The sequence below is a fragment of the Eptesicus fuscus genome, chromosome 4 (genome assembly GCF_027574615.1).
Source record: "Eptesicus fuscus isolate TK198812 chromosome 4, DD_ASM_mEF_20220401, whole genome shotgun sequence".
In the NCBI taxonomy this organism is placed as follows: domain Eukaryota; kingdom Metazoa; phylum Chordata; class Mammalia; order Chiroptera; family Vespertilionidae; genus Eptesicus; species Eptesicus fuscus.
This window is the reverse complement of record NC_072476.1, coordinates 11,145,332-11,156,037: the sequence shown is the minus strand read 5'-3', so window position 1 is coordinate 11,156,037 and position 10,706 is coordinate 11,145,332. Positions and strand designations below refer to the sequence as shown.

The window sequence follows — 10,706 nt, the reverse complement described above, 5'->3', positions numbered from 1 at the left end:
TTTTGAAGACAATTTTCATGCCCCCTCCACACAGACTGGTGTGAGTCTGTTTTCCTTCCTTTTCCAAAATGCTTAGGCCAGGAAGTCAGTTTTTAATATGTGGTCATTTTGTAAAGTTTATACAGTTACTGAAAGGTGTTATGTTGAACACCATCTAATTCCATAGTGTTGTTAAGGCAGCTTGAAGCCTGTTGAAATAATGTAGCCTGCTCCACCATGGTTAGGATTGCTATACTTCTGTGAAGTTTGAAAAGTGCCTTTTTATATGCTTCTTGAGCCGATGTTTTCTGCAAATGACTCTTCAGAAGAGAGATGTTTTTGTCTAGCCGACGCCTGGTATCAGGTCCCCCAATTCCCTTGGTCATGTCTGTCACCTCTCTGGATCTTGGGTCCTGAGTCTCCCTGCTGTTTGACCCTGGTTTGGGGATCCAGTCTCCTGGCATGTCTGACCCCATCCTAGAGTCCAGTATCGGGATTAAGCAGCAATATTCATTGGTGATGCTTTTAATTCGTGAAAAGAAAGCATATTTTAACAGCTGTCTTGGGTCCCAGAGTCTGGATGTCTTGATGTTGATTCAGCCCCACTGCTGGGGATGGGGTCCAGTTCTTATGAGATGAGAGTTCTGCAGTGAACACCTACCTGCAGCTGGTCATTTTAAGCTGGGCTCAAATAGTAATCAGTGATATGCAATTGTTTATTATAAAAATATAAATATTATTATTAAAATAAAAATATTAGTGTAGTCTAAGTGGTGTACAGGTTATCACTGAGAAACAGGACCAAAGTGCTCACTTGACATTTTCTGTTTTGGGTACATCCTGTGTACATCTATGCACAGTAAGAAAGTCACATGTGTCTTATTACAGATGTTTGTAACTTCTGTTGAGCACATGTGATGACTTGCTTCAGCTCTTTAGGATGAGTTTGACAGCCAGTCATCTCCCCAGGGGCTCTCTCCTTAGCAATTACTGCTCATTTCGCTCATTCTCTGGGAAAGGGACTTTCCTATCACCTACAAATGGAATACCCTGGAGTTTGTCCTGTTGAATTACATATTCTGGTTCACAAAGGATTTGTAAATAGATACTACCTTTCAGAGCAAGGACAGGTAGTTTCTATTTCCTTTTTATTTCAGTTCATTGGTTCTTGAAATTTCTATTTTGAGCATTTGTACTGTTAACCTATTATTTTAAAACATGACTGTGTATCACAGAACAAAGACCCTCCAGCCAACCCTCTGTCAGGTGACAGAAGCATCTAACGTTGTTCTTGACACTTGCTGGGGCAACGTGGGGCTGAGCCAGGGCAGGAAGGGGTGGGGACTGCAGGAGGGTTGACACACCTGCCATCACCCTCCTCCGTGGCCCCTCCCTGGCTGTCACCCCCCCCCCCCACTGTCACTCTTTTTCCTTGGTGGGCAGTCACACTCCCCCTCTCACCATCACCCCACCTCCCAGTGGTGCCCTCTCTTGATGTCACCCCCACTCCCGCTGTCACCTCCTGGGAGCCCCCCTCCTCCTCTCCCTCTCCATGGGCACACCCTACTGTCATCCCTTTTCCTTGACAGGCAGTTAGTTACCCTTCCTCTTGCTCTCACCTCTTCTCTGATGACCCCTTCTCCTGTTGTCACTTCCTTTCATGGGCAGGCGGTCAGTCTCCTCTGCTGTCACACCCTCCCCTCCACGGGCATTCTCCCTGTCACCTCTGGGTGGTCTCTCGCTGTCATCCCCCACCCGACTGTCACCCCCTTTCCTTGGCAGGCAGTCACCCTCTTACCTCCCTCACCCCTCCATCTGTGGCCTTCTCCACTGTCACGGCCCCGCTGCCACCCCCTTTCCTCGGCGGACGGGCACCCCTTTGACAGGGAGGGTCCTCCCTTTCCCACTGCCCTTTGTTCTGGTGGACACGCCCCTGGCCCGGCGCGGGCCGCGATTGGCCGTCCGGGTCACGTGCGCCGCGCCGCGCCCCGCCCCCGTGGGAACTGTCCTCCCAGGCGCGGTGGGACCGCCTGGGTCCGCCGCCGGTGCGCGCTCTCTAATCTGCGGACAGAGTTGGTCGTGCAGAAAACCGCTTCCGGGGTCGCCCAGCTCCACAGGGTCGGTGTTCCCACCTGGGCGGATGCATCTCAGGTATTTCCTAGGCTGGGGCTTCCAGGAAAGCCGCTTTGTCCGGAAGTTTCTGTGGGTCCAGCCACATATTGAAAACTGCCCTGAGAGAGGCATCGGGTGTGGACGGCCCTAGGCCCCCTGCTGCCCTGCTTGCTCCCCGCGGGGACTGAGTTGTCAGCTTCGGTCTTGGTTTTCGTACCTTGAACCCAGGTTTGGTTGGCACCTCTCACTGCAGGATACTGCGTGTGCGGAGTTCTCAGTGCTGGTCAGGCATTTACAGATGTGGGTTCTGACATTTAAAAAGGAAAAGCCCTCCCCAGGGGTCTGAGCGGCTCCTCCAGAAGAACATTTTTATTGGAAAACAATTCAGGCAGTTCCCAACTGTATGTGTACTAAGTAAATGTTTTTTTCTCTGTTAACCCTCCTCCTGCCCTAGACACGCTGTCCCTGACCCTCATAGTTACAAGTTTTTTTGTTTTAATACGAAACTAGAGCCCTGGCTGGTTTGGCCCAGTGGATAGAGCGTCGGCCTGTGGACTGAAGGGTCCTGGATTTGATTCAGGTCAAGGGCACATGCCTGGGTTGCAGGATCGATCCCCAGTAGGGGGCGTGCAGGAGGAAGCCAGTCAATGATTCTCTCTCATCATTGATGTTTCTATCTCTCTGTCCCTCTCCCTTCCTCTCTGAAATCAATAAAAATATATATTTAAAAAAATAAAAATAAACTAAAGGCCTGGTGCACGAAATGCGTGCATGGGTAGGGTCCCTAGGCCTGGCCGGTGGTCAGGGCCTTCCTTCGTTCTGCGCCACCCCCTGGTGGTCAGCACACATCATAGTGAGCAATCGAACTTCCAGTCTCCCTCTTGAACTCCTGAGAGGACACTTTGCATATTAGCCTTTTATATATATAGATGGGCCTGCGCATTACGTGGAGTAACTTTACAGGTTGACTCTAGAGATCTGCCTTATTCTTTGTGGGGCTCCCTGCCATTTCTTGCCGTAGATACCTCCCCACTCGCTGCACTTTGGGCAGCTGGGGGGCACAGGCCTCCCAGGTGGACCAGATGGTGTGTGATTCAGTGGGCTTTTCCTTGTGAATCCTGGTGTAGCTTGTTGATCTAAAGAAGCCTTTCTACATGTCCGAGGTTTGGTGTCCCTGCTGTATCATACTTGTGTATAGTTTGACCTTTTGTTGAAAGATACTTTGGCAAAGTTTAATTTTTAAAAGTTGAGTGTCTTAGTACCTGAGGCTTAGATGGAAGTTTGTTCACTTCACGGGGGTTATAAGTTGGTTGTTTAAACATTTTATGAGTGCATTCTGCTTGTGTTTTGGGGGTAAGGTGAAAGCCAAGGGCAGGTGTAGAATATTAGAGCATAATATTCAATAGTTAGGGGCTACTTATAGACTAAAAAAATACACACACTTTTTTTTTTTTTTTTTGGTAATCACCCCAGGATATTTTCTCCATTGATTTTCAGAGAGTGGAAGGGAGGGGAGGACAGGAGGGAGAGACAAACATCCCTGTGAGAGAGTCACACTGATTGGTTGCCTCCTGCACACTCTTGACCGGGGCCAGGAATGAACCTGCGACCCTTCTGTGCTCAGGCTGATGCTCTAACCCAGGGGTCCTCAAACTTTTTAAACGGGGGGCCAGTTCACTGTCCCTCAGACCGTTGGAGGGCCGGACTATAGTTTAAAAAAAACTATGAACAAATTTCTATGCACACTGCACATATCTTATTTTGAAGTAAAAAAACAAAACGGCAAAAACACCCGCATGTGGCCCGTGGGCCGTAGTTTGAGGACGCCTGCTCTAACCACTGAGCATGTGGTCCAGGGTGAAAACACACCGTTTTGGTTACAAACTAACCAGCTTAAGAGAATTACAATTAGGTGACTGAGTTGGATCTGTAAGAGACCCATAAAAATGTTAAAAGCACTGACTGGTTGCAAGCACTTCAGTTCCTTTTACAGAGATGGCGACCAGGATGAAATGTCTGGCCTGGGGAGATCAGCTGCCCTTGGAGGCCGGTGGAGAGCTGTTTCTGTCCTTGGGAGAGAGTGGTAGCTCTTTGGGTGCAGAGGAGCTCATGCTCCACCTTAGGGACTAAGGAGGGGTCACTGTCCTGGCTCAGGAGTTCGGGGCAGCCCTGGGAAGCCAGAGGCTGCAGGGCCCAGGGATGAACAGATGGATATGGTCAACATGGGGGGCTGGAAAACCCCCACTCCCAGGGTCTGAGAGGAGAGGCAGTAAGAGGACACACTAGCTTCTCCCTTTCACCATCCCCCCCACCTTGACCCCGGGACCTCTGCCCCTGCCCCCCAGTTGTATGCAGCACACAGGTCTTTCTGCCATTGCTCATTTCCAAGCCCCTGTCAGGTTGCTTCATTCTGTTCCCTTTTGCACCTCAGCCATTTCTGTGCTGTGTTCTGCTCTCCCACTTGTGCCAGAGCTTCGAGGATTTGGAGGGGGTCATCTTGCTTGTCCTTCTCAGCCCAGTATGTCTCCTGGACCAGCCCCTAGACCAGCAGCGGCAGCATCCCCTGGGAACTTGCCCTCCAGGGGATTCTGACCCAGTTTCCAGTGTGGGAGCCAGGGCCGAGGCCCAGGCTAGTGCGCAGTGGATTTGAGTTCGGTGGCCACCTTGGCCTCACACGCATAGACTGATCTTGGTGTGCGGCAGGTTTGAGTTTGGTGGGTCCAGCTTTGTTTCAGGTGAGAAAGGGACAATTTCAGGCTCTCCTGGAGCCTTAGGGATAGGGCAGTCTTTTGTTGTTGTTGTTGTCCCACTTATTTATGCATTCATTAGTTGACTCTTTTTTTTAAATATATTTTATTGATTTTTTACAGAGAGAAAGGGAGAGGGATAGAGAGTTAGAAACATCGATGAGAGAGAAACATCGATCAGCTGCCTCCTGCACACCCCCTACCGGGGATGTGCCCACAACCAAGGTACATGCCCTTGACCGGAATCGAACCTGGGACCCTTCAGTCCCCAGGCCGACGCTCTATCCACTGAGCCACACCGGTTAGGGCCATTAGTTGACTCTTAATGTGCCCTGACCAGGGATCAAACCCACAGCCTTGGCATGTTGGACTGTCACTCGGAACAACTGAGCTACTAGGCCAGGGCTGGGGTAGGGACAACCTGGTGTTCCTCCCTGTTCCTCCCATCCTGGCTCAGTGGCTCCACAGCACTGTTGTGGAGCTACGTCCGGTGTCCGGCGTCCACCACACCACGTACCCCTGCACCATGCCATCATGGAGCCCTGTTTTAATTACGCTATTCAGGTCACTAATTGTTGTGGACAAGTTTGAGAACCTTGGATGCCACCCTGAATTTGGCAAGTGCTGCGAGGCTGGCAGTCGTCCTGGGATGGATTGATGCACTCCTGCACGAGGAGGAGTCTGCAGGGGTGTCCGGCTGTCCCCTGGGGCCTCTTCCCTAGCCCAGGAGGGGGCCTGGCTTTGTCACTGGGTATTCTCTGAGGTTTTCCCTTTCACCTCTTAGATGTTATTAAGGTGAAGTCAATTTCTTCTTAGTAAATGTTCTCCAGTATTTTAAGGTCAGTTCATGTTTTAATTCACGAAGGAGGTGACATGCTCGGAGTGAAATAGTAGTGTCTATTTGGTGCTCAGTGCTGGGGAACAAGAGGCCTTGGCCTGACTCTAGTTGCCATGGCAATGGTACTGGAGAGGAAACAAATGATGGCAGAGCTACCCTGAGGGGCCATCAGGAACAAATGAAACTTGCGATTTAACGTTAGGGAAGTCGGGAGCCCTCTGCTGTGCTGCTGCGGCTGTTCGGAGTGAGTTGTGTAGAGAAACTTCAAGGCTGCTTCAGCTCCTGTGTGCTGGTGCCCTCTCCCCAGACTGTGGGACTCTTATGCTGGACTGGGAGTGCATGCGTAGGTAGTTCTGAAGATTGGAACTGCTTTTGTAAAAGGGTGGCTTTCCTAATAGCTTAAATGGTTTACTTCACAATAAAATTTACCATCTTAACTTTTTTAAATGTGCACTTTAGTGATATTATGTCCATAAACATTGCAGCCATCATCACCATCCATCTCCAGATCTTCTCCATCCAAACTGGAATTCTCTCCCCATTAAACAGTTGGTCCTCCTTCCATAGTTTTTGATATAAGCATCTACATATGTATTCTTGTTCCCCATCTTCCGATATAAACACCCATTTCTTCCTGTTTTTCCCTCACAATACCTCCTCGTTGTCCATACTGGCCCCCCTGTTCCTTAGAGCTGCACTGCCATCCCTTGTTGTTTATTCCAGGACGTTGGTTGTTTGCAGCCTTTGAGAATGACAGACAGTCCTGCAGTGATCGTGTTGTGGGGACGTCTTTTTCTCTTTTTTGCCAGCTGTCTCTGGGGCAGGTCTCCAGAAGTGGGTCATTCGGGGAGAGAGTAAATGCACCTGCCGTCTCGTTCCCTGTCACCAGACGCCCCTCCAGAGAAGTCGCTACACTCTGGCTTTCTTCCGGCAACAGTGTCTGCTTCTCCGCAGCCCTGCTCTGGGTTCTGCCCTGGAGCGGGGCTTTCCATGCCAAGTGCCTCTCCGTGGTCATAATCCATTACCTTTTCTGTCTTGTAAATTCTTTGTTTATTTCCCTAGTCTATTGTTCTGTGAATTCCTGGCCTCTTTATTTCTTCAAGTTCTTTGTTTATTACTAGAGGCCCAGTGCATGAATTGGTGCACTGGTGGGGTCCGGCCGGCCTGGCCCCAATCGGGGCAGCTCGGGGCTGGGCCTGTCAGGAGGAGATGGCTGGAGGTTGGCTGGCCTGCCCAATTGGGGCCGATTGGGGTTGGGGGGCCGATTGGGGGCGGGGGCGGCCATGGGGAGGGGCTGTGGGTGGTGGGCCAGCTGGCCCTCCCCCCAAATGGGGTGGGGGGTGCTGACCCGGGGCCAGCGGCCTTTGGGAGGGGCCATGGGTGGCTGGCCAGCCGGCCCTGCCCCTGATTGGGGTGGGGGGGGGGGGCCGATCTGGAGTGCTGTCGGGCAGGGGGAGGGGCTGCAGGAGGTTGGCTGTCTGGCGCGCCCCCTGTTGGCGTGGGGGTGCAATCAGGGGTGGCGCCGGCTGGGCGGAGAGGCTGCGGGCCTATCGTGGTGGGGCGGGCTGATTGGGGGTGAGGCTTGCGCGGGTGGGGTGGGTGGCATTTGGCTGGCCGGCCCCGCCCTTGATCGGCCAGTTCACTGGCCACAGTGGGCGTCATAGCAACCGGTGGTTCCGGTTGTTCCCGTGTTACAGTCGCTGGCGTTTTATATACAGATGATAGTGATCTGTATGAGTAACGGGGAGGGTCCTGTGTTCTGGATCCGGTTCCCTGGCGTGGCAGAGGGCTCTCCATGACAGCCTCAGGCCCTGGTGCCAGAAACTGTGCTACATGGCAGTGCCGTGTGAGGACACGGGGAAGGGCTTGGAGGAGCTTGAAATAGATATAAAATGTATATATATATTAAACTATAACTTTATAATAGGGATTTTAGGCAAGGGTAAATTACTATATCAATTAGGATATAGGAATTATGCTAATATTTTGTCATTTTACTTTTATCTCCAAAAAATGTTTCTTGGAACTCCTTGTTGTGAACACAGAGGAAACAGTCACCTTCTCTGTGGGCATGGGGAGTGCTGTCTGTATGCATAACATCTCCTTTTTTTTTTTTAATATTCCTATTGATTTCAGAGAGGAAGGGAGAGAGAGATAGAAACATCAATGATGAGAGAGAATCATTGATCAGCTGCCTCTTGCACACCCCTCTTGCACACCCCCACTGGGTGCCTCTTGCACACCCCTCTTGTACACATCAATGATGAGAGAGAATCATTGATCAGCTGCCTCTTGCACACCCCCACCGTAACCTAGGCATGTGCCCTTGACCAGAATTGAACCCAGGACCCTTTAGCCCGCAGGCTGACGCTCTATCCACTGAGCCAACTAGCCAGGGCAACATCTGCTTTTTCATACTAATATATAGTGATATGATAATTCTTTTTAAAAAGAGTTTTAATTGGTTTTTAGAAAGAGAGGAAGGGAGAGAGAAACATTGATGTGAGAATGATACATCAATCAGCAGCCTCCTACAGTCCCCTACCAGGGACTGAGCCTGCAACCCTGGGCATGTGCCTTTGACTGGGAATAGAACTGGCAACCTCTTGGTACAGGGGACGACGCCCAACTGACAAGGGCAATATTTGCCATTTTCAAACGTACACTTCAGCGGCATCTGTTACATTCACAATGTTAGACAACTGTTAGCACTATTTCTAAATTCTTTTCATCACCGCAAACAGAAATTCTGTCCCCGTGAAAAGTCACTCCCATTCGCCCCTCCTCCAGCCCTAGGTAACCTCCTGTGTTTCCTGTCCCGATGCATTTGACTGCGCTAGGGACCTTGTGTAAGTGGAATACGTGATATGTGTCTGGCATCTCTCACGTAGCGTGAGGTTTTGTAGGTTTCATCCACGTAGCGTGTGGCAGTACTTCATTCTTTTATGCTGGGTAGTATTCTGTTGTCTGGATGGACTACATGTTGCTTCTCTGTTCATCCGCTGATGGGCATTGGGGTCATTTTCAGCTCTGAGCTATTGTGAGTCATGCTGCCACGGTGGTGGTGCACAGACATCTCCGGAGATCCTTCATCCCGCTCTTCTGGGTGACTGCTAACCTGACTTCTGCTTGGCTGGCTCCAGTGACCTGGGACTTACCTGGCACCATGTGTCTGTCTCCCCTTATGCCCTGCCCACCCAGGTGGTCAGTTAGGTCTGGGGTGAGCTGTCTGCACTCTGAGCCTTAGTGTCCTCGTAAGATAAGGGTTTAGAATGGATGATCACTCAGTCATCTGTTACTTTACCTTTGGGTCCTGTAAGGTGACAAAGTGCCACCCATCTGTGCTTTGCGTGGGGAGCCATACCCACAGGGCCTCCCAGCATCCAGGTCTAAGTCCACAGCCTGCCAGACAGCAGGTGGGAGTGGGCCTTTCCCACGCCTCGCTGCCCTTTGATTTGGGGACTTGTAGCAACCGGCCCTGCCTTGACTCTCAGCCTGCTCAAGGGGTCATTGCCACATGGATCCTTTGTGTTTCTCTTCCCCTCCTGCTGTGGCTCTGGTCGGGGGGACCAACCTCGAGGCAGGCTCAGTCCCCCATGTTGCACTTGGACTGAATCCTTCTCAACCACTTCTGCAGCTGCTGCCTCCCTGCAGCATGAGGCCAGCTCACTGCTCGGGAGCCGTGTGTGACTCTCGGGGAGCGAGCGGCTCTCAGCTGTACATGGCCTGTGTGACTACCCCTTTTGTCCCTCCATCCCCATTCGCTTCTCTCCTGGCCTGTCTCCCACCAGCGTCCTCCTCCAGCCATAGCCGCTCCCATGTTTCTCCCCAGACTCCTACCCTCCCTCCTTCAAGCGCTTGGATGGGGGATGGGAGCGGCCACCCACTCTTTATTTGATAACGCTTGTCAGGAAACATGAGTGACATGGCTGAGTCCTGGAAGTGAACTTCATTGTTCCACACTTTGTTCAAAAAATTATCAAGGATGATTTTCAGGGAAATTCGGTGTTGTGTTTTTCTACCATGTGTAACTGAGGGATGTGTGGGGGTCTGAGTGCCTTGGGCAAGGCTTCCCGATCAGGGACAAGTGGTCTGTCCGGTGATGTTACTCCTTCGGGGAGGGCAGGTATTTGAGGGAAGGAAGGAAAGGGCCAGCTGCTGGCCGGGTGCTAATGAGAAGTGGAGCAGGTTGGCGCTGAGGGCTGTCCCCAGGTCCTGAGGCCCAGACGGCCTGTGTCACCCCTCTGCTTCCCAGGTGTCCGTACCTGCACCGGACAACGGGAGACACAGAGCGCAAGTACCACCTGCGCTACTACAAGACCGGCACGTGCATCCACGAGACCGATGCCCGGGGCCACTGCGTGAAGAACGGGCTGCACTGCGCCTTCGCACACGGTCCCCTGGACCTGCGGCCCCCTGTGTGTGACATCAGGTGAGCGGGGTGTCCTGCCCTGGGCAGGTGGGGAACCAGCTCACTTCCCCAGAGTTTCAGGCGTCACTGGTCCTAAGCAGCTCTTTCCCTGGGCTTTGATTTTATTCTAAAAAGTTTCCTTCCTCTGACTCGTGCAACATGGAGCTCACTAGGGGGTGAGGGAGATGAGCGAATCCTTACTCAACACAACCCAGCTCCTACGTTGTTAGGATTTGGGCCAAGACTGTTGTCCCAGGACAGGGGTGTGCCAGAGGGACGCAGGATGCTGTCCTGAGCCCTCCAGGCCGCCAGCCTCTCCAGGGACACACAGGGGCTCCTTAAAGTGATAGAGCCAAGTGATCCTCTCACCTTCGGGGAGCGTTGGGACCTTCTCCAGAGCCATAATCGATGTGTTGTTTGGTCGCAGGGAGCTGCAGGCCCAGGAAGCCTTGCAGAACGGCCAGCTCGGCGGTGGGGATGGCATCCCTGATCTGCAGCCTGGGGTCTTAGCCAGCCAGGCCATGATCGAGAAGATCCTGGGCGAGGACCCCCGGTGGCAAGGTAACCCCATGGCCGCCCCTGAGGGTGGGCAGGGGCAGCCCTGATCACTGTTTGTACA

At 52.1% G+C, this 10,706-nt stretch overlaps 1 protein-coding gene across 2 annotated transcripts in view; it reads left to right on the top strand.

The window, feature by feature from the left end:
* UNKL (unk like zinc finger) overlaps positions 1 to 10,706 on the top strand; it is a 46,230-nt gene that overhangs the window by 2,361 nt on the left and 33,163 nt on the right. Inside the window, exons 1-3 of one of the 2 annotated variants that reach the window (XM_054714583.1) lie at positions 2,006 to 2,130; positions 9,932 to 10,108; positions 10,515 to 10,648. In XM_054714583.1, the coding sequence (XP_054570558.1) occupies positions 2,120 to 2,130; positions 9,932 to 10,108; positions 10,515 to 10,648 (322 nt within the window). In that variant the 5' untranslated portion in view covers positions 2,006 to 2,119. Of the gene's footprint in view, positions 1 to 2,005; positions 2,131 to 9,931; positions 10,109 to 10,514; positions 10,649 to 10,706 lie in introns of those variants that run through there. The other variant, XM_008146367.3, reaches the window with a different exon arrangement.